Source organism: Beta vulgaris, chromosome 1, assembly GCF_026745355.1.
Source record: "Beta vulgaris subsp. vulgaris cultivar EL10 chromosome 1, EL10.2, whole genome shotgun sequence".
NCBI lineage: Eukaryota > Viridiplantae > Streptophyta > Magnoliopsida > Caryophyllales > Amaranthaceae > Beta > Beta vulgaris.
Genome location: NC_079202.1, coordinates 38,608,748 through 38,632,701, shown reverse-complemented (window position 1 = coordinate 38,632,701; position 23,954 = coordinate 38,608,748). Strand labels below are relative to the sequence as shown.

The 23,954-nt window shown below is 35.5% G+C and overlaps 2 protein-coding genes across 4 annotated transcripts; both read left to right on the top strand.

The window, feature by feature from the left end:
- Window positions 1–505: 505 nt before the first annotated feature.
- On the top strand, window positions 506–10,449 carry LOC104895572 (hypothetical protein). Of its 3 annotated transcripts, none has more exons than XM_048643882.1 (7): window positions 506–924; window positions 8,528–8,664; window positions 8,791–9,061; window positions 9,154–9,215; window positions 9,497–9,578; window positions 9,737–9,788; window positions 10,005–10,449. In XM_048643882.1, exons 1-7 carry the CDS (start codon window positions 846–848, stop codon window positions 10,018–10,020), a joined length of 699 nt encoding a protein of 232 aa, XP_048499839.1. In that variant the 5' UTR covers window positions 506–845; the 3' UTR covers window positions 10,021–10,449. The 3 variants fall into 3 exon arrangements, with proteins under 3 accessions (XP_048499839.1, XP_048499840.1, XP_010680428.1); XM_048643883.2 differs by having other exon boundaries at window positions 507–924; window positions 9,723–9,788; XM_010682126.4 differs by lacking the exon at window positions 9,737–9,788 and having other exon boundaries at window positions 509–924.
- Window positions 10,450–21,036: 10,587 nt separating this feature from the next.
- Window positions 21,037–21,733, top strand: LOC125492721 (zinc finger BED domain-containing protein RICESLEEPER 4-like). The gene is made up of 2 exons (XM_048635435.1): window positions 21,037–21,159; window positions 21,320–21,733. The coding sequence occupies exons 1-2, from the start codon at window positions 21,037–21,039 to the stop codon at window positions 21,731–21,733; spliced, it is 537 nt and encodes a 178-aa protein (XP_048491392.1).
- Window positions 21,734–23,954: the final 2,221 nt, after the last annotated feature.

Below are 23,954 nucleotides of genomic sequence, written 5' to 3'. Positions count from 1 at the left end.
AACAATGTTAACAAAAAAATTTGCAAAAATAAAATAAAATAAACAACAACCCAAACAATGTCCGGTTTCAAAACTACTCTAAACCAATTCGAAATTCCAAATTTTCTGAACAATCCATCCGAATTGATTCGTACCGTTCAAATCCATTTTGAATTACTCATTCGATTTAGAGTTTGTCTTGTAAGAGACCACCTACTTTTAAATTAAAATTAGGCAATGGTAAGCCCAATATTAAAAAGACGATTAACCGTACTTATGGACACTTTGTCCCATTGATTAATGCACTTCTCTTTCCCCCCCAAAAAAAGAGGATTAACCCAGTAGTGATTAGGTTAATTTCTTTAGCTGACTATAATATATTTAGTGACTAACTTCTTCTTGTATTAAAATTAGACCATCTCTTTTAATAATTTTTATTCGATTTAAAGTGAATTGGATTTCGATTTTTATCCTAACTTTCACCACTACCCAAACTAATCATATAATCTGAAATCTCAATTACCATTATACCCCTTGTGTTAGATTGTTGGTCCAAAATCAGATCTTGGCGTATAGAAAATCTCTGATGGTGCTGGCGCTTGGTGCTGGTCTGCTGGATGCCTGAGACTTGAGAGAACAGCACCGTTTGATTGAATTTCAATTGCCTCTCCTCCTTCTAAAGTAGAGAAGAACAGCGACTTTACAATAGTGCAACTGCAAAAGAAAACAGGAGAGAGACTGAGATAACAAAGGGGGAAAACGCTAATTCCGAGTTAGGGTTTCCTTTTTGTAAAACCCCCAAATTTACACCACTGAATCGAAGTTTCGGAATCCTGCAAATCTTCAAGATTTTGGAAAAAGTAACAATGGCGGATGGTGTTTGGGGTCGACAGGCTTCTATGTATCCCCCTTCTGGTTTGCTTAAGCGCCCTCGCAACGATTATGGTATTCCATTTCTTTCTCACACTCTTATTTTTTCTTGAATTCCTCCATAATTTTACGTATTGGGAATTGGCGATTACTTTTATTTGTTCTGTGAATCTCTTAGATTTAATTGATGGTAGTAATTTGGCGCATTCAATTTTTCAGTTCTAATTTTGTGTCTTTTTTTGCAATATCTGTTGAGAATTGAGATGGTCGATTAATGGATGCTGATGCGAAAACACATTTTAAAGCGGTTTATGTGGTAGGAAGGAACATTGGGATTGCGCAAAAGAAGAAACATTATTTTTGTTCAACAATCTAATCGATGCAATTTTGTTTTGTTCTTTACCGTTGCTTGATATCCATGATTTTATTCACTCGTTTGTTCTGGAAAAGGAAGCATAGAATACAGAAATAAGATATAGTTTTTTTTTTTTTCTTTTTTTTCGTGTTCAGGAGATTTTCATGTTGTTGGTGTGGTGATCAATGTAGAAATTTTGGGTTTTGAAATGATATTCTTCCTATGTTGGGACAATGTCTGTTAAAAAAGTAAAAGTGAATATTGAGAACCGGTAGTAGATTCTATTCCATGAGAGTCTGGATAGTGAGAAGTTGAGAACTTGCCTTGAAAGGTGACCTTTTTGATCTATTGGCTGTTGGGTATTCTAGTTTCCAGTGTCTGACTTAAATTAAGTCAAGATAGCGGACCGTAGCTAACACTAAACGCTGCATTAGCTACTTCACGTTTTGTTGTGTCTTGGCTGGGCTTTTTCTAAGGGGTTTGACAAGGCGTGCTTGAAGAAGAGAAGCTTACTTCAATTGGTGTGCATAGAGGAAAGAAATGGTACTTTTACCTATGAGGTTCCTTTTTTGTTTTGGGTCAAAAGTTTGTTGAGAAGTTAACATGAAGTCAGCTGTGATTGTAGTAGTGTGTAGCTCACAATATGATGATATGTCAAACTTTTGTTAGGGAGCATTACCTATATTCATGATATATGCATAAGATCTTACCTTCAACTTCTGGTATGATTGTCGATAGGAGAATCATCATATTGGGATTCCGAAATTTTGTCTCAGTGGGCACCATGAGATCATATGGGGAGGTAACTTGTTTATTACTAGACTTTTAATCACATAACTCATTCTAATTTGTTTGGACAGACCTTCTATTAGTAAAGGCTTCCTGGTAGACAATAAAGTAACCAATGTAAGTCTCTTTAAGTATTGAGATAGTAGCTAATAGGATGCATGAGGGGCTATGGTGTGAGCTCGAAGTCTATTTGATGAACTAATGGGAATTCACCAACAGTAAATCAAGATCTTTGAGGAGACCTTACGAGCACTTCCATCTGTTGGGAGTATATTTTCGTGAGAAAGACATACTTGAATGATAAAGGTAGTAATGATTTACTCATCCGTTTATGCTTGGTAGCATGATGGCAACTAGCATGGAATTAGAAATGAGCATTTGGTAACGTTATGCACTTGAAAGAGATGATCTAGGGAAAGACTCTCATCTAGTGATAACATCTAATCTTAGTTCTATACCCCATTCTTGCGTTTGTTTCTAAGTTCTTCTATTGTAAGTCTTGCATTGGTTGTGGCAAGTGGCGAGAAGCATGTACATGCTAGAGGAGCAAGCTTGATTGTTCCTCTAGAAAGAAGATTAAGGCTTCATTTTGAATCTATGATCATAATCCTTTTTGTATGGTGATGACATCAATATGTGTAAGATATAAAAGCTTTTGAAGTTTTTCATGGACTGTTTTGGCTGGAAAGTTGGAGGATTGATTGAGGGTTAGCGGTTCTTTTAATTTCTTTATATAAGATTTTGTAATTCAATACCCCCATTATCAATATGCTACCTTAAACATCCAACATGTTTGTGTTGTCGACAATAAAAGGCTGGAGAAATATGTGAATGCTCCTTTTAATGATTTCAATGTAGGGCTTAATTGTGCTTGACGGTGTAAATGTTTTCCCGTCTTAAAGTACTGCATCTTAATTCATGTTTGATAATGTTTTGCAATGAAATGGGAGGTTCTATCGACATTGACGGGGATGGTCTACGATGCATAATATTCCTTGATGGAAGAGTGATAGGGGTTAGTGACTATATTATTTGGACTTGGTTGCTCATGTCAGACACGAGTATGTCTCAAAGTGTCCAACTCTTAGCTTTATAAGTCCTTTAGGCTTAGGCGCAAGGTGAAGGGGGAGGCATCCCGTAGGCAAGGCTCATTTTTGGTGCCAAAAACCTTACAAACAATTGGTAGAACATATTATGAACTAAATCAAAAATAGGAATTATATAACAAATGCAAAAGCTGAGATAAGGAAGCACAATTCGTTACTAGCTAGAGTCTTTCAAACACAAGAGTACTAAGTAAAGATTTAGAGAGCATGCAAATTTAACTAAGAAAAAAAACAGTAGAAAGAAGAGCAAACATAATTATTTGGAATATCCCACTAAAACACTGGAATTCCGTATCATCATTACCATCAATATTATACTCATTTGAATCTTCTAAAGAATCTTCATCATTGCCAATGTCCTCTTCTATATCGTCCTTATCATCATCTAACACCATGGCTTTACAAGATGCTCTAGATTGAGGCCTCCTCAGCCCTTTTAATGGCTTCATAAAGTTCCCTTCCCCCTAACTAACTAGCTAGCTTATTCTTCAAACCACTAATAATTGAAAAGTAATGCTACTCCCTAAAATTGATGCTTTGCTCATAAAATGCCAAAGGCGGCTATTTCTCTTGATCAACCATTCTAAGAACCTTGACCAGAGGCCTAGTAACTTGAGAGCCTAGACAATATTCCTTCAAAAAATGTCTTGCAAAAGAAAGGAGGCTACATTCTTGCAAAAGAAAATACTTTCTTAATTCGAATGTGTTATTTGTCTGGTAGAGCTCTATATGCTTCTGGCATGGAGATGGTTGTGGACACTTTACAGGGATCTAGGGAGGAGCATATTACTTGTATATACGACAGTAGCTGATGGTCTTGATAACATGCCTAGTTTCTTTTGGTGCACCATCTGTAGCATTGCTACAATGTTTCCAAAAATTGCTACCCGGTTTTTGAAAATTTTGTATTGTCACTAGCTTGAAACTCTTATGAAGACTTTTAAACAATGTAATGCTTAATTGTTTCTGGTTCAATATGGAGGATGAGAGCCAAGGATGGGAAAAGGGAGAATGAAGGGGAGGAGGTTTGCAAGGTATTGTCATGAGCTTTTTAGGCTGGAGACTGATATGGGATTGGAGACCATAGTGGTTTGTTAGTGGTCCCTACAATGGGTGGGAAGGGGAAAGGCCCACCATGTGCAAGAAGGGGAGCAGCTTTTTGTGGTGAGGTTTCATCGAATTAAATTAAGGCTGTTTTATAACATGAAAGTCGTTATATGATAGATTATATAACTTGCCATACTGGAAAAGCCATTTCGTAATAATTTATTATTTTTTATAGATCACATCGTGACATCCGTTATAGACTCCTATAGCTATGCTATCACTTCATCTGTATAATCTATTTTCAAATGCAAAGATTTCTCATATAAGTCACTATAAATATTTAAATCTCTTATTTTTTTTCTTCAAATGATGGTTAAAAAACTACACATCGAAATTTTTTCGGTTTTTTGACCAGCTACCCTTGAGGTTTAGCAAAATTCATGAGGTACCCTTGCGGTTTAAAAAATTTATTGGGTTCCCCCTAAGTTTGCATATAATGTACCAGGCACCCTCAAGGAGTGATTAATGTTGATTCTGTTAACTTAAATGACCTCAAATACTTGACCCCAAACCTGATTCGCCTATTAACCCACATTATGTCAAAAATATCCTTTTATAGTGATATAAATCCCTTTTATTCATGCGATCAAAACCATTTTATTAATGACATGAGTACCTATTAGAAAAAATTGTCTACTTTAAAAAGACTTTAGTGGGCATAATATGAGATATTAGGGGAATTAGGATATGGGTCACCTGATTTTGGGTCATTTACGTTAACATAATCAAAACCATTAAATAATTGTGGGTGTTTGGTACATAATATGCAAACTTAAAGGGTACCCGATGGATTTTTCAAACCGTAGGGTACCTCATGAATTCCTAAAACCTCATGGGTACGTGGTGAAAAATCCGATTTTTTTTCTAAAAGATATACTCAAATTTTTTGATGGTGGTGAAGTGCGACACATTGTTCATAAAAGGTCGCTCCCATGATAATGTGATTGTTATGACGATCGTGCCTACAACCAACATTTTTTTCAGTAGTTTTTTGGCTATTAATTCTTTTGGTTTAGTTCATTAACTTTTACAAAATGACGGAATAGGAATTCAATTAATGTTTTCTTGTGCCATTTCAGCATCTTTGGCAACAATTATTGATATGATATAAATGTTGGATTGTTTATGTAAATATATGTAGGTGGATTTATCATTGTTGTCACATAAAATTTTACTTTTTAAAGAATAATTTTTGTTGATAGTAATAAAAAAATAAAAAGCATTTGCAATTTTGCATACATGGATGTTCCCATGTTTTATTTATCTTTCCAATCAATTATCTAACTATTTATCATTCAAGTGTTCCTTTTAAAGTAATAAAACAATTTCGTTTTTATTTTATGAACAATATTTAACTTTTGAAAACCCCCCTCCAAAAATGGCTTTTAATTCTTAAATAAAATTCTTTCCCAATCTCCTAACTCTAAAAGAATATATTTTACTCATTCATTTTTGCTTCTACCTACTACTCCCTTCGTCCCATATTATAGTGCTTCTTTCCTTTTAAAGTGTCCCAAAATGTAATTCTTGTTTCCTTTTTTGATTCTACACCTTTCCATGATTTTCCAAGAAAAATTGTGCGACCATTATTTATTTGCTTATTGAAAATAGTTTTTTTGCTTTGCTTATTCAACCCAAGGGTTGAATTAGTATTTAATGCTCGTTTACCACTTATTGTCATTCTCTCTCCTAAAATCTGCCTTTTATTTTCAATACACAACCACTTTTTGCCTTCTTCTTAGATTCTATTGACCTTAATACCTGTGCAAAATTAGAATCAGGCACTATAATATGGGATGGATGGAGTATTAATTAAGAAAACCAATCTAAATAAATTTTTGCTTTGGATAGAATACGTGCTAGTTGGACTTCATGATTGGTTGATGATGTCTATGGAGATTGTAACTTGGCTGATATGACCGGAGCATTTAGTTTGCACATAAATTGGAGCTAATGTAGCCTTTGTTCCCTCTCTGTCGAGAGCTGATTGCTGGATCCGCCTTGTGAAATTTTCTAGTGTTTTACTGCATGAGTGCATTTCCCTTGTTACTTTTAGGTGTATAAGTTTGACATGCCTTTCCCCCCCTCATTAGTTGGTCTTGATCTCAATCCGGTGTTACTCCGACACCTTCATTTACCTCAAAGACGGGGTGTCGTGTCGTGTCCAACACGACACTTTACTTGGATACTTCATTTTAAACTAAAAATTGGACTTTTTTCTACAAAATAGCCGAGTTGGATACTTGGACACCCGTATCCGAGTAGACACTCAATCCGTGTCTGAGCAACATAGTTTCAATCTATCCTACACCTTCCCCTGGCAGGGTACATTTGAGGCACTGGAGTAATGGTTATGATTAGAATTTAGCAACACAACACGACACTTTAATTGGATACTTCATTTTAAGCTAAAAACTTGACTTTTTTCTACAAAATAGCAGAGTCGGATACTTGGACACCCGTATCCGAGTAGACACTCAATCCGTGTATCCTACACCTTCCCCTATATTTGAGGCACTGGAGTATTGATTATGATTAGAATTTAGCTTCTTATTTTGTGTCAACTTATATGTGCTACGTATTGTGTAATATTACCTTTCTTTTTCTTATTGTGATATGTATCTTTCCAATGCTCCGTCAAATTGTGATTTTACCTTTCTTTAGTTAACCTTTTTTTTTGTCATTACTTCTCAACTCCGGCGATGGCTTTATTTGGTAAATGGTTTCTGCTAGTTTTACTATTGACTTTGGGCTTTTTCATCTGGTTAAAACAGCTACTCATCTGGTAAATGACTTTTCAGCTAGCTCATCCAATAATGAAAATCTTTTTAATTAGCCTTTTGGGAAATGCTCTACTTTTATCCAAAAAGTAAGTTACTTTTGTGTAGAACGACTAACAATAGTGGATTTTACTAAACATCTCTATAAACATGTAATGTTACAGCGGATTACTCAAACTTTCCAAATTATTGCCAAAAGGTCCATGACAATGATGTTCAATGCTTTTATCATTATACAAACTATATAGTTGTAAATTTATGAATATTTATTTCAAAAGACATTCTAATGATGATTCTGACCACCTAATTCAGACTTGGCTTTTTATTTTAAAAAGGTGGTATATCATTGACCCTTCCCCAGCCTCATTGGAATGTCTCCTCATAGTCATAGTCCTTCATCTACTCTCTTCCCTAGTTACCCCCAGGTAATACCAAGGAGAGACAAAAATATAAAACAAAAACACCATTGTATCATCACGTCTCTTATAGTCTTCTTAGCTCTTCCCTAACAAACGAACAAGAGAACTGCACTATTTCCATGGTTAATGGCTCTTCCTGCTATCACTGCTTCTCTTTTTTCTCGTTCGCATCTTCACAATTAAAATTTACACCACCCACTGTTATCTTTGATATTCTTCTTTTAATACAAATTTGTTGGTTTGGTTTTAGAATATATATTTTAATCAATTAGATTTTTCTGATTCAATAAAGAATTAATTTCGAGCTAGCTACCTACATTCCTTGCAGTTTCAAACATAGGCTTCCAACTCACTGGCTCTAATGCTACCAATGAGTAGCTTCTGTGAAATTCTTGAAATTGGTAATCCATTTCTACTGCGGTCAACTAGGTAGCTCATATATGTTGTTGCTCTTTTACTTGTCAGCAACATCACAGCCATAGTTGTAGGCTCTGCAGTCCTTCCCTTCCAAAATGCTGGCCCATCTCAATTAGTGACATGAAATACGTTGATTTAACCCTTATTTTTCAAATCTTGACTCAAAAAACAAAATATTGACATATGAAGGAGGCTTTTGCTGGGGAAGGGGATGGAGCACGAATCTGGTCCATGGCATGATCAACCTGGAGAGTTGCTAAGGGGGAATGAGGTTGTCAGAAACTGAATTGTAGAAGAGGGAGGTGAGGGTGACTGGTGATGAGTTAAAGAGATGGGAGTAGAGAGAGAAGCACCTTAATAATCTTAATAAGTAAAAGAAAAGCAAATTAGCCCATCACAACATGACGTGTAAATCACAGCTGACTTGTTATACCGGTTTCTTCAGGTTAACGGTCCATTTTGGGAAGTACCTTATACAGCTAGATTATTTAGGAATAACTCATAGTTGGGATTATCTAAAGAAGAACGGCCTTAGTTGGGATCATTGCTGTCAATTTGTCCTTTTTTTGCAATAGGCTCTTACTTTTTGGGTTATTTCCTTAATTTTTCCATATGATGGATACATATGGGGCATACCCATAATTTTTGATACTGACCAGTTCCCTGAATTCTGTTAAATTAAAAGTTTGAATCCTGGTCACACAGATCTGCCTCCACGGGTAAACCCTACTGCTCTTGATATGCGTGACTATATAATACGAGATGATGAACGAGGAGGATCCAGGGTTGCAAAGGACTCAAAAACATTAGGGTCAGCCTATGACCGTTATCTCCAAAGAACGGTACTCTTTCCGATCCTATTTGGAGATTTTATTTTCCGTGTTTGCCGTATTTGTCTAGTTGCTGAATTACGTGCTTGGTATTATCTTTTTTTTTTGCTTCATTTTTCTCTCTTTTTGGCCCTTAAGGAAGTTCCTTCCTACCCGGGAGAAGCTACTACGTTTTCCGGAGCCTCTTTGGGAAGGGGTATTTCAGTGGGAGAACCGTCCCTACTGGGCCGCCCTGGATCTATTGTCCCAGATGCAGCACCACATGGGCGAGATGTTGGATATGGAGGCCAGATGCTAGCTGATTCGATGGCCAGACCTGTACGTGAAACTGTACCTCTTCCTTCTGATGCTTCAAACACACTATATGTTGAGGGGCTTCCTTCAAATAGCACCAAAAGGGAAGTAGCTCGTATCCTTTTTTCACGTGGTGACGATATTGATTTATTGTGATTGATGACTGAAAAATTAAATTTCATCAAAGAAGTTTCTTAATTAGTTTAGATATCTTTCGTCCTTTCGTGGGGTATAAAGAAGTACGACTTGTGACCAAGGAATCCAAACATGTAAGTGAGCAATGAACTTCATCTCCTTAGTCCCCATCCTTTTGTTCTCTCTGGGCCCACTATTACCTTGATGATTTTGTCACTTGTGATGGAGAAGGCATGCAACACCTTTTGCTGCAAAAATTTTCTAAGAGGGTCCAATGTTTGCCTCTTAACTGAATGCTGTTTACAGCACCTTTTTGGCCAGAACGCGCTATCTGTACTCGCGTTTTTCTCTGTTGTACTTCTGTTTCTATTTGGGTAGCCAAAACATAGTTTTAAGAACATTTACTGCTGTGCAGCGTGGAGGTGATCCTTTGATCCTCTGTTTTGTGGATTTTGTTGACGCGGCCTGTGCTGCTACAGCTTTAAGCGCCTTGCAAGGTAATGCCTCATTGAACTTCTGCTATAGTGGCTTTCCTCATTCAAGTTGCCAATTCTCGAGTGGCTTATGTGGCTAGCTACTGCTCAGAACATGTTTCATTTTCTTTAATTGATATCTGAGACTGAATTTACAAGGACATCTAGTAATTTTTCTGCAGATGATGATCACAGACTAGTACTAGATGTCCGAAAGGAGTTACCTTTTCTAAGGTAGTGATGGTCTTATTTGTTCAATTATGCCCATAGCTGGCGTTATGGGGAGGGTTTAATGGTCAAACTATTATTATACAATTATGTCATATTCTTGATAAGATTCGTGACAATGTTCTCCCAAAAAAAAATAAAAAATTTGATTGTGGCGATGTGAAAATTACCATTGGACCGTAGTGACTTATCTTTATAGATCGTGTCTGTCAATCGTGACAGGTTACAAGATGGATGAAGATGATCGAGATTCTGGCTATCTGCGTTTACAGTTCTCTCGACACCCTGGTCCCCGATCTGGCGGTGGATCTCGTGGGAGGCATTAGGAATTGAGATGGGGCAATTACGCGTTCCAATTTAATATATAATTATTTGCCATCCATCATGCTCTAGTTTTGGAGATTGCTTTTGGTCGTGTATTAGGGGTCTATGGTCTCGCTTAGTGTCATCTAGCATTTGGTGATGACAAGGAAAGATGTTTTGGTATTCAAATATTTGGCACTTGATCGAAAAACCTTGGTTCTATTATTAGTCTGTATTGTAATTCTGGCATCTATCGTTTTATTAGCAGTATCGCCAGGATGTTGTTAACCCATAGTGTGCCATCTTAGGCCACTATTGAGTTTCTTTCTAGATTAACAAAGGGTGGCTAATTCTTATACTGCAAGCGTGGTTGTCAAAATAAGCAAAATCAGATTGAACGCCATTATCTGCTTTACTTCCGTGATTTTTGAGAAATTACAAAACGATTGACAGAAAGGGATAAGCCTGAATATAAAATTTGGTGTTTGGCAGATGAAATTGGCTAGTAAGGTTGCATTGACTGCCTAGGCCACATTGACACTATTGGTATGCTTGGGGATTGAAGGCAATGTATATAAGGGGTAATGGAAACAAAATGCATTACCCATAGAAGAGAGTAGATAGCTATTATTTTATGTTTCTGTGACAGGATATAGCTATTATCTTAAAATGAGAGTAATAATTCTCCAACATTTGCACATTAGCATCTTACACACCTTTGTTAGTTGTTTCCCTTTAATTATCCACTTGAAACATTCCCTCGAACCGATGCATATCCTATGTGCAAACATGTGAGAATTCAAAATTATGAAATTTGGGTGCTAAAAGCATATATGATCAGAAAATAATTTTGAAATTTTTAAGTGAGGCCTTTGCGGTTGAAACTCTATAAAGTTGCAAAAGTTAAATCAACACTTCAGTATAGTATTAATTATTAAAAGATTTAGATTAACCCGTGTTTAATTTTTTAAAATATTAATTATCGTTTTATTTTGTCTATTATGCTCCTAAAATTTGTCAAAGTGTAATGCGCCATAAGTATAATAAAACTTGACAAGTATATTATAACTAGAAATTGTTCACGTTTTATTATGAGAACCTTGAAATGCAACATAATACAACACGAGAAATACAAGAAATAAGGTACTAGATCTTCATCTAAGCATGATTTATTGTTACAATTCTTGTACTATTAAGATTCTAAACTTTCTCATTATATCGTGATTACGTACTTTCTCGTTTCCTCCACTTGCTTTGATTTCCTTAGCTATCTGCATTTTACATGCAAGTCAATTAATTCACTCTTATAAACAATCAATTTATTATATGACTTGACTTTATTTTAAAAAAGTTACTATATCACTCCTACTTTGAATGATGTATGACAATATGAAATATGCTTGACATTAATGACCACTGATGAGGAACGTGTGTCATGAATAGTAAACTAAAATGATATGAATTATGGATGTTATTTTAAATTGATCAATAAAATAATAGTATATGGCTAACCCATTGACGACTTTATATTCAAATAAATTATGCTGAAAAGAATTTAAAAATGAAAAGATAAAGATAAAATAATACAAGTAGTATAATCAATTTTTTTATAAATTAAAAGTACCTTTTGTAAAACGTTTTTCGGTCGTCAGATTACTTACTTGTCAATAAGCCTTATATTATTTTTGTACAACTATGAATAATATCTTAAAATTAATAATTTTTGCAGCAAATAATTCAGTTCTTATTATTTTACACCTATTTGTGGAGGTTTCTAATAAATTTAGCCAATTTTGTTTTTTTAGCATATAAAGTATACAAACAATTTTTAGATGCCAAGACACCTTTTTTTTCTACCTAACCCTCCTGCTAAGAATATGGAGTGTATGCATATTTTTTGATGTAAATAAGCAGAAAGGTTTATTATATTAGTACAATTTTATCTTACGAAGAATCGAGAAACGTGGATATTATCAGATACGGCATTTATGATTTATCGCACATTATTAATAGTTAATACTCCCTCCGTCCCATAATATAGTGCTCATTTCTCATTTTTCACAAGAATTAAGGAAAATAGAAAGAGTTTTAGGATTTCACAAAAAAAAAAATTAAGTAAATGTTTATTGGGTATTTTTGTCTTGGAACTAGTTTTTTCTTCTTTTTCCTTTAAAATAAAATGAAAGAGCAATAAATATACCTTGGAATGGTGTAAAACAATAAATAGGGGCACATATTTTAAAAGAAAGTAGGGGTATTTTGGAAAGTTTTATGTAGAAAAAAAAGGATAATTTAGTCCAGATAAATTGATAAAAAAGAAATAGGCACAACATTTTGGGACACCCAAAAAGGAATGCAAGCACTATATTATGGGACGGGGGGGAGTACATGATGAGTAAATTATAGTCCTACTACATGTAGCATGCATTACCCTGGCAATATTCTTAAACAGGTGATATGAGGCTAATGATGGTAAGGAGGTGGGGGAGAATCGTATAAATCTGGAGGAGACTTGTATACTGGCGGGGACTTGTACATGGGACTCGGAGACTTGTATATTGGAGACGGTGGCGGGGACTTGTAAATCGGGATTTGAGGTGGATACTTGAATGTTGGAGAAGGTGGTGGACATTTGTAAATTGGAGTTGGTGGTGGATAGTACTTAGGAGGAGATTTGTATACTGGAGATGGTGGTGAATAATAGTGAGGGGGTGACTTGTAGACCGGATAAGGTGGTGGATAATGTTTCATAGGCTTCTCATGATGTTTTGGTGGGTGGTAATGTTCCTTGGGCTTTTCATGATGTTTTGGTTCGGGGTAGTGTTCTTTGGGCTTCTCATGATGTTTTGGTTCGGGGTAATGTTCCTTGGGCTTCTCATGATGTTTTGGTTCGGGGTAGGGTTTTTTGGGCTTCTCATGATGTTTTGGTTCGGGGTAGTGTTCCTTGGGCTTCTCATGATGTTTTGGTTCGGGGTAGTGTTCCTTGGGTTTCTCGTGTGGGGGCGGGTAGTGCTCCTTGGGCTTCTCGTGGTGGACCGGAGGTGGTGGCGAGGTGTAATAGTAATGGGGTGGTGGTGGAGGAGAGGCATACTTGTAATCAGCTGAGGTAATTGAAGGCATGCTAAGGGATACAAAAGCTACTAGTAGAGTGGCCATGAGAGGGGCCATTCCTCCTAACTTTCCCATGTTTTCACTAGAATGTGAAGGATTTGGTTATGCCTTTTGCTTAATTCACACTACCCCTTTATATAGCCTCAACATCTAGCTTTTCGCTTTCTACGGACTACGTGCTAACTACTAATCATGTATAACATCATATGATGGCGTAAAAAAATTGGGACAAACAAAAAATTTACTAATTTCTGTCGTGTGAAACACATTGTTTAAGAGTTGGGAAATCATATTCATTTTGCATTGCTGATTTGCTATTATTGCCACTTGGTTTTTAATATACCTGATTATTGGACAGGATAGCCCAATGACTAATGGATTAGAGTTGATTTTATAGGGCTTTATTGGACAGGGCTGTAACAGACAGGACCATTATTAAACATGGCTATTAGAGCCGCTAAAATATTCCAATAATTTTGAAAAATAAAATTGATGTTCTAAAAATAATTACAGGTACAAATTTATATTCAACTATACTCACTTTTGTCTATATGCGTTCACTATTTTTTTTACCCGTTTTGTCGACCCCGTTACGGGTCCGTTATCGACCATTGACCCGTATTGACTCGACCCACTATCAACCCCTTTTATGAGGTGACCCTTCAAGGCCCGATCCGCTTTTGACCCGCACTGAACCTGACCCAACCCGTCCAATAACTAGGTCTAGTTTCTAAGAGGCTGCAAGCCAGCAAAAAGAATAAAGAATTGGGTTGTCCAGTTCAATATATGAGATTTCATCTAATACGCCTACTTATCTGGATTTTTTTGACTAATTAACGCATGAATACTGTATAAGTTACCTTCATACTACGTTTATTTGATGATATGGTTTCTAAATATGAAAACACTCCTCCCTAATTTATAACTAACTGAAGTAAAATAACAAATGGATACTACTAGTCTACTATAAGTCGACAAGTCTATAACTACACAATACATTTACGGGGCGTGTGGTATGGGAATAAGAATAGAAATTAAATTTTGGGGTAAGAATAGTGAATTTGTGGATGGGATACTAGTAGTATGAGCGAGTGAGGAATAAGATCGGGATAAGTGACATAGTAATCAAAATATCCTTACAAACATTTCCCAGCTAGCTCCTTCCTTCTTCCATTTCATTAGGGGTAAAGTTGTTTTTTCCGCTCCTTTCTTATCCTAACCCGTATACCATCTCCTACCTACGTGTCTGGATCATCTAGAGTTCTAAAATGATTGTACAAGATAGAGTTTGAGCAATATCAACCATTTGAATAAAAAAATCAATGGCTTATATATTTTTCTTTCCAAAACCACCCTATTTTTGTTCATCAAAAATCTACTCCATAAATTTACCCTTGCCACCAATATGAACCCTTAATTTTAAAATACATGATTAAGATACAACTCTACCTTATAAGATTGTATTAAAATTGTAGAAGATCCGGACTCCCTTCCTAAATAGTGGTTCTATGGGTTTCAATAGAATAAATCCCAATTTAGAGATTTGTACTAATATCTCTTCTACTTGGTACATAAAGTTGCAAAATGGTGCTAATATGTGCACTAGGTACCAATCTGACTTAATTTTATGGGTTATAATGGTGCTTGACATATTCTAAATTCCAATTTGGAATATACCAAATTCTAGTTTAGGATATATTAAGACTAACACTTCTTCTTTCTAGGTATAAACTAGTTTGTACGTTGGATCAAGTGATGTCTACTCTAGGGTCATTACATGTCGTATGATAATGATTTTTTTTTTTTAAATCTTTCTATTTGAGCTCTATGCATGTGGAAATAAAAGGAAATGGAGATATAGTGTATTATAAGAGATTGAATTAAAATAAGTTGATCAATGAAATTTACAATTGATGAACATGAATCTTACTTTCTTGGTTGCTTGGTTAACCATAATTGTTGGTTCAAATATCGATGCTTACATCTCCTTGGTTTATCTTTTACAAGGAAATTTTTTACTTTTATGTACGTATCATGTACGTCTTTGTGACAAGAAAGGTGACACATTGTCAGTTCCAATTCCTATAATACCCTTACTTTTTTATCTCTATCACTCCGAGCTAAAAAATATAACATGTTCTAACTCATAAAAATATAAAGTAATCTTTTACTATGAGCTGTCAGGTTCATAAAATTTTTTTAGCTTCGTTTTAGGCATCTTGGGCACTAGTAGAACTATAGAATGGTATTGAGAGAGTGGGAAAACATTCAAGTTTATACGCAGAATTTGTGATGAGCCATTGTCATAATCTTGGAGTTCACTCATCTTTTATTAGAATGTTTGGTTGAAGATTTTTTTTGAAAAAAGAATCGGAAAGTGTGGACAATGCACTAGTATGTGTGCCAACATAAAATGTCCTTGCGGACAATAACGGAAAAACCAAAATCATACGAGGGTGCATATAGACGAGAGATATACTATCCCGTATCCTTTGTGGTCCATGTAGTCCACTTCTCCATTTGTTTTTCGATGAAAGTGAAAAATCTAGACTGAATCAAAGCACCTTAGATCATGACCTACATCCATGACAATAGAATTAATACACCAAGCGGAAGAATTGGCAGGAAAAAGAGCTTTTATAATGGTTAAGATTATTTTTTGCAACAATTTTGTTTTAGACGTTCAGCCTCAAACTCTCAAAGCACATTTAATACCCTCCCTAGCACTCCAAGCTTCAAATCGCAGAATTTTAGTGTTGGGCCAATCCATAGACCTGGCAAATGGAAAACTATATCTTTTGAAAAATTACACTCAAAGAAAATGTTGAAGATATGATTTACGGTATAGCACGGGTAAGTTGCAAGTTTGACTAAGTTCTTTGTTGGTTTTGGGTGAGGGACTAACTAAATTTAAAGAGTAGCCATATTTTGGCAGTTCAAAGTTGATAGTTGGGGTACAAAACATACAACTCTTTTTGAAGATCAAGATTAAGGCGTTTGATTAAAAAAGAAAAGTTGATATCTTCAGTTTCAATGATGGTTGATCGTTTTAAAAGGTTCTAATTATTATTCGACTTGATCTTTTTGGGGGATAGCTTCGCAAAAAGCTCCTCAACTTGTTTCTGCTAACGAGCTAAAAGTGTCAAGTGACCTAATTTAATTGGTTGATATTTTTCCCCGAAGAAGAAAATGTTAACCTTCACCCATGTGTAGATGTGGCTAGACTGTGCAGAGAGATAACGCAAGAGAGGGATGAATTTATGATAAAATTGTCAAAAATAATTCCAAGTTTAAGCATCTCCCACCATTAATTTCTTGTTTGTTTTATTCGAGAATAATCTCAAGTTGTCATATTATCTTTTTATACTGGTCTCATTCCTTCGGTGACGTGCTAATTAACAGGTAAAAATATCCGAGAATATGTATAATAGACCTGGGTGTACCATGCTCATGGTACACCCAAGGCTATTTTTAGCAAATGAGCAAAATTAGCAAAGAGCAAAATGAGCAAATGAGTAAAATGGGCAAATGAGTAAAATGAGCAAATGATCAAAATGAACAAGTATTTATACTCATTTAAGAAAATAAGCACACTTTTACCCAAACTCTGTCATTTGCTCATCATCATCTTCCTCAATTTCAGATCTGGAAATTTCTTTTTTTTTTTTTCCGCGAATTTTAGATTTCCATTGTTGTGTTTGGAAGGTTTGGAAGGAGGAGAGAGAGAAGAATTGAAACAACAACAACTGAACAATTAAACAAATGAACAACAATGAGCAAAATAACAAGAATAGAAACGAGCAATTACAATGGCATCGTCGGAATTGTGGCTGCTTCCTCGAGTTTTCTTCCATGGCTGACATCTCCATTTTTATGGGTTTTGTTTTTCTTTACTTTTTGCCGGCGGTGAGAGATAGAGGAGTATAAATGAGCAGCGGCGACATCGCCGGGAAAAATGGCAGTGAAAGCACGCGGAAGAGGAAAACATGGGGAAGAGGAAGAGGAGAGAGAGTAGGCGAAATTACGAACGTGCCCCTGAAGTTGTAGTTTATTACAAAAATACCTGGGTGTACCATGCTCATGGTACACCCGGGTGTACCATGAGTGAACTCAAAATATCCTGGACCCCACTATGTTTTATTTTTTTTATTAAAATGTTGATCTATTTCCGTAAAAAAGACGAAAAACAAACAAATGAAATGGAAAGAACACATGCTCACTTGAATAAAAAATAAGTAGTAACGCAAAAAATACATATACAAACAAAAAAATATCTAACAAAAAACCCACGCATAAACTTTAAAATTCGTGGCCTAGTGCAATCATTACCAAATTCATAAATTTCGAAAATCCAAATCATTAAAGAGATATAATTAAAAATAAAAAAAGCTTAAATTATAACTTATATTATAAAAAACATAGACCAAAAGAGCTATAACTAAAAATAAATAAATTTTATACATAAGGCATACTATTTTTACCTACTAAGCAAGTTATCCTTGGAGTCGGAACAATATTGGGATATAACATGCGAATTTGGGATTATTCGGGGAAAAACGATACTTGAGATTAATGGTGGCCCAAAACTTCGGATCTTTTTGACAATTTTTTCTAAATTTATTTACAACAAAAGGGCCAATAAATTGTTTGTGGATGGTTTTGTAAAAATACAATTGAAAGTTGGGACCGTTCGAACTCAATCAAAAATTCGCAATTTTAATCATACACCCAATTGTATTATTGGCATGGTACACCCAAGGTTGTTGTTTTACTCATTGATCATTTAAAGTCCTACAAATGAGCAAAATAAGTATAATGGAAGAAGCTCCAAATGAGCGAATGAGCAAAAAAATAGACTTAGGTGGTACCCCAAATGTAGTAAATATACTCTTGAAGATAAAAAAACTTGAAAGTAGAACAATCATCGTTCGGAAGAATACTCGTATCTATCCACTAGTTAGATGATTCATCAGAGATAAATTATTTAAAAATGATTTAAGTTGATTAGTTGTGCCTTACTATTAATCAAAATTTATCTCTTACAAATTATCTACTCTAAAAATTAATTTCTAATGGGTTATCTATCCTCTAGATCGATTAAGTCTTTTTCAGATTGAACTAGGAGTGTCAATCAACTTGACAATTATATTTGGTGTAAAAGGAACGATAATTTAGCTCTCCCTTAAAGAAGTTCAATTGTAATCAATAAATACACTTTTTGTCATGTTCCACTAGTGGTTTTCCAATATTCGGAATCTAATCTTTTTGAAGAAAGTTTTACTTTTGCAAATCATGTGAAATACTAATCAATTACAAAAACTTTAACCGAGTATGGAATTTTAAAATTTTCGTCTCATTACTATGTGTAGTAGGCTAGTAGCATTGTTTTCATAACTACATTGGCGTTGCCTAACTTTATTGTAAATATAAAGTAGCGCCCTGAATAGATGAATGTAAATAGAGTTTCTCAAAATAGGAAATAAATAAAGATGGAAAGAGCAATAAGATAATTTAAATATCAATCGAGGCTAAGTTTGTCACTATCCATAACATTATACAAATGTAAAAATTAAAGGAATATTCCCTTTGTTTCAAAATATAAGGCACGCTACATGGGCCGTGGGCCTACCACGGTCAAAAAATTTTATATCTGATCCATCTCGGCACGAGCTCGCCTATATGGTCTGTGGCCGGTCCACAGACCCCTTTTCTTTGTTTTTTAGTCTAAAATTGCCAAAACAACAACATAAAACACGGGTGCCTGTGGAAGGCACGGGCCAGGCCCGCGAGAGGCACGAGCCTGACTCGTAGGCCCGTGGGCCATAGACAAAATCTGAAAATTTTAGGCCCTATCGGCTCGCCGGGGCCGAAAGCCCACGGGCCAAACCCGTGAACAGGCCCGACCCATGCCCAGGTTTAATAACAACTTGAAATAGTTGCTTTGTTCCAATGCTCCATATTAATCAAGTTCCACCCACCAGCTACTTTAGGATGAAAGAAAGTAGACCAGGTTATTGGGGCTTTTTTTTTACTCAATAGTCTTACCAGTAAAAGAAAATTTCCTACAAATACTTTCAACTAGGGGTGTTAACGAGCCGAACCGAGACTGAACATACCTAGGCTCGACTCGGCTCGAGAATGAATGAGGTAGAGCTCGGCTCGAGCTCGAAACGAACAAAACCAGGCTCGGCTCGGCTCGAAGCTCGGCTCGTGAAATGAAAATTTTAAAAATTGAAAGAAAATTTAGCTTAACATTAACCAAGACTTTAGATATAGCCCAATATTTTGTCAAACATTTTATAAGTATAGATGTCTGGCTAATTTTCATTAAATATGACAAGCCCAACAACCATACATTCTACATTTCTCCTCCTATCTATACCCCATATAATACAGGAGGTCCCTTATTACTCTTGCTTTCTCCCCAATGTGGGACTTTCAAAATCCCAACAAAGGAACTCAATGGATGCTTTGATTTTTGTATCATGCGCCCTTTTGATTATATTTGGAGATGTGAAGTTTTGCTTTTGCCTCACCGATGTGGGAATTATAAACCTTAACTAAATAAGCTTAACATTAACCTAGACTTTAGATATAGGCCAATGTTTTGTCAAACTCTTTATAAGTATGGATGTTAGACTAATTTTCATTAAATATGACAAGCCCAACAACCATACATTCTACTCCTATCGATGCATACCCATATAATACAAGAGGTCCCTTGTTACTATTTCTTCCTCCCTAATGTGGGACTTTCAAAATCCCAACATAGGAACCCACTTAGGCTCTACAACGAGCAATAAGAAGAGGTGGGTGCAGTTGTTTTCCATAACATGCGCATTTTATATTTGGAGATGTGAAGTTTTGCTTTTTTCTCACCGATGTGGGACTTATAAACCTTAACTAAATAATTCACAAATACTATGCATTGTTCCTCGTATTCTCAATATGGGTAGAAGAAAAGTGATGGAATTATATATAGTAAAAGAATTAATATTATGCTAATCCAAGTTAATTTCTAGGCTTTGCATATTTAATGATTGTCCAACATTATAAAATAAGACAAATCAAACAAGAATTATAATGAACTTAAAAGGTAATAAGATTATATAGGGAAAACAAGGTTGGTGTTTACTTTTTCTATCGATGTGAGACAATACTTTTTTACATAAAGCCTATCTAAAATATTTTATGAACATGTTTGCGAACTTTCGAGCCAAACTCTATTAGGCTCAGTCTCGGCTCGTTAAGGTCACGAGCCGATCTCGAACCCGAGTCGAGCCCTCTCGAGCCAAGCTTTGATCGAGCCGAGCTCGAACAGTTTACGAGCCACCTTGGCTCATTAACACCCCACCTTAATAACCTTCTTAGACAGGGGAACATATGTGCTCAATAGTTCTGCATGCTGCTAAAGATAATTCTCATCAACTAAAGCCTCCCAGTATAAGAGAGAAGCTTAGCAACCCAGCCTTAAGCTCTAGTAGTGATTCTTTCAATCAATGACTTACATTGAGTAAAAGTAAGCTTTTTTGAACTCAAATGAATCTCAAGATATTTGAAAGGAAAAGACCGCAGCAGATGCTTGAGAGCTCTTTTAACAGCTCTCAACTCAACCAAACTCCCTGCAACTTATACTGTCGCTTTACTGATTAGCATCTTTGACAATGTCTAGAAAATTAGCATGATATGCAAAAATATTGTGAAATTTAAAGGGCCTGCCACCCCTCTAGAAGTAGAGTCCATGTTTACCAACAGTGGAGAATGGTCAGATATCCCACTAGGATAATATTGCACCACAATATTAGTAAATCTAATGATCAACATCTCATTAATATAAGCTATGTCAATTCTACTAGATGTTGATCAACATATGCAACCGCCTGCTCCTCCTTCCCGTCCACCATTGATCCCTTCTCAGTCCTCCAGGTCTAGGAAAAAGTTCTCTGCAGAAGAACATCTTAGGGTATTGAAGAAAACGAGGGCGAGCTTCGTCATCAATATGCAGCCTCTCGCAAAAGCAGAAAACTCACATCTCTTGTGTGGGATCATTTTGAAAAGCTAACACTTGATGAGGAAAAAAAGGCAAAGTGTATCCACTGCGATAAGATATTGTCATCTAATAGCGTCAATGGTACTTGTCACCTGAAGGATCATTTGACCTCAGGTGCTCTAAGAAGAATTTTGAAGTGGATATGCGCCAAAAGTTGTTGAAAGTTAGCCAAAAGTCTGATGGTACATGTAGTGTGGATGCAACCAACTTCAACCAAGAAGTGTCAAGGAAAGAGTTAGCGAACATGGTCATTATGCATGAGTATCCTTTGGCTATAGTGGATCATGTAGACTTTAGGAGATTTGTCAGTAGCCTAAATCCAAGCTTCAAAATCATATCACGACCAACTTTAAGAGTTGATATAATGAAGATGTTCACATGTGAGAAAGCGGGGTTGAAAAAGGTGCTTGAAAATAGTGAGTCCCAAATTGCGATCACAACTGATATTGGACTGCTTCAAATAAGAAGAAAGGTTACATGGCTATAACTACGCATTACATAGATCAATATTGGGTTTTACGCAACAAAACTTTGAGGTAAAAAGTTCTTAATATGGTGTTATTTTATTTGTTGTTAATATGCTATTGGCCTACTATATTTTGAATCTATCATGGTACTATTGCTACTGTTATGGTACTTATTATGCTGGTAATGTTGGCAATGTTGCTCCTATTAGTAATTTTTCTTTATTCTCCTAATAATATAGGTTTGCTTATGTGCCTTGCCCATACACAAAGGACACAATTGCTCAAGTTCTATTGGACACGTTAAATATGTATAGTATTGCTGAAAAAGTATCCTATGTGGTTGTTGATAATTGCACTACAAATGATGCTATGATGGATGTTTTGACACCACAATCTAGTGAAGAGTCTCTAATCTTGAGGGGTAGATTCTTTCATATGAGATGTAGTGCTCACATTTTAAATTTAATTGTGCAAGATGGATTGGATGTCATTGGTCGAAGGATTGAGAGGGTTCTTGATGGTGTCTCATTTTGGGTAGCAACTCCTAAAAGGAGGGAAATTTTTGAGAATAAAGTTTAGGCTATGAAAAGTGAAGATCCTAAAAAGCTAATCCTTGACTGTAAAACTAGATGGAACTCAACTTTTTGATGCTACAATCAGTTTTTCCATATAAAGATGTGTTTGCATGTATCAAGCGTCAAAGTCATTGACTCAAATTCACACTTTCCACCAATCAAGACTGGGAATTTGTTTCAGTTATGTGTGAAAAACTGAAAAAAATTTCATAAAGTGGCTGAGTTGTTTTCAGGCTGAAAGTTTCCAACTTCAAATTTATTTTTTCGCCAAATTTGTGAAATTAAACTTGCTTTGACCTCTTGGTTGAAAAGTGACACAAATTATCAAAGATATGGCATTAAGAATGATTGAAAAGTTTGATAAGTATTGTAAAACCATTAACGAAGTACTTCCCATCATGTTGTTTTAGATCCTACGAATAAAAAATTAGAATGTGTTGAATTTTACTTCAATGAGATTTATGGTGATGAGGCTGATTTTGAAATTGAGAGCGTGAGAAGCACTTTGTATGACCTTCTGTATGAGTACCAAGATAAAGCATCCTTAATTGAGATGTATTCATCTAACTAACCCTTTTGGAATAAGTGTGCTTGGGAAACGACCTATATCTAGTGTTAATGGTGGTGTAGTTGATGGGGATAATAAAGATGATAAGTGGAGTAGAGTGAAGAAAACAAAAAAGAAGAAGGTGAATGTCAAGTCCGAATTGGACCATTACTTGGAGGAGGATGCTTTGACGGAGAATGGGTTTGACATTCTGAAGTATTGGAACATAGAGCTTAAGTATCCAACAATGAAAAAAATTTCTAAGGATATCCTAGCAATTCCGGCCTCAACGGTTGTATTGGAAAGCGCTTTTAGTATGGGTGGGAGAGTAATAAGTCCTCATCGTTCTAGACTTGCTACGTACATAGTGGAAACGTTAATGTGCATGCAAAATTGGATCCTTAGGGATTATTCAGGTAAAATTTAATGATAAATATTCTCCTATTTTGTTTTGTTTGTATGTGTGTGTGTGTGTGTGTGTGTGTGTGTGTGTGTGTGTGTGTGTGTGTGTGTGTGTGTGTGTGTGTGTGTGTGTGTATATATATATATATATATATATATATATATATATAAATGTATTTTCTTTTGATATAGGCTCTTGTTTTGATAATGCTCAATCTTACTCTATAATATTAGAAGATTTTTATACAGCGGATGCGGAGACAGTTTGTAGTAGTGGAAATGGGAACGAAGTTCTTGATTTGGATTCGGTAACTTCAATGAATATTAAAATTTTAATTAGTAATAATGTTTATTTACATAGCTTAATCATTTGTTTTTTTTTTCTGTAGGGGGGTGAAGATGATTTTGTTTTTGCATGAGAATCCTCCATTTGAGCCTCTGCATTGTTTGCTGTGATGCTGTATTTTATTACTAAGTTGTATGGGAAATATTGATGTAGTTGTAGACTTTGTTGTTTTTGGAGCTTTTAGTATGTAGAAGTTGTTGCTCCTTGTTTATGTAATAGCCTTATAGGCTACTAGCAGCCAGTAGGGCTTATTATTGTTATGTTAATTGTTAAACATAACCATATGCATCATGTAAACTTCAAAGATTGCAATTGTCATTTGTAATATTGTTGGATAATTTATTTATTGTACTGTTTATTATAGTTCGATA

Coding starts and splice junctions, on each gene's coding strand:
- LOC104895572 (XM_010682126.4), top strand. CDS start 846: ATGGCGGATGGTGTTTGGGGTCGACAGGCTTCTATGTATCCCCCTTCT. Junction 925..8,527: donor GCGCCCTCGCAACGATTATG/GTATTCCATTTC, acceptor CTGGTCACACAG/ATCTGCCTCCACGGGTAAAC. Junction 9,216..9,496: donor TGACCAAGGAATCCAAACAT/GTAAGTGAGCAA, acceptor ACTGCTGTGCAG/CGTGGAGGTGATCCTTTGAT.
- LOC125492721 (XM_048635435.1), top strand. CDS start 21,037: ATGTCAATTCTACTAGATGTTGATCAACATATGCAACCGCCTGCTCCT. Junction 21,160..21,319: donor CTGCAGAAGAACATCTTAGG/GTATTGAAGAAA, acceptor GTCATCTAATAG/CGTCAATGGTACTTGTCACC.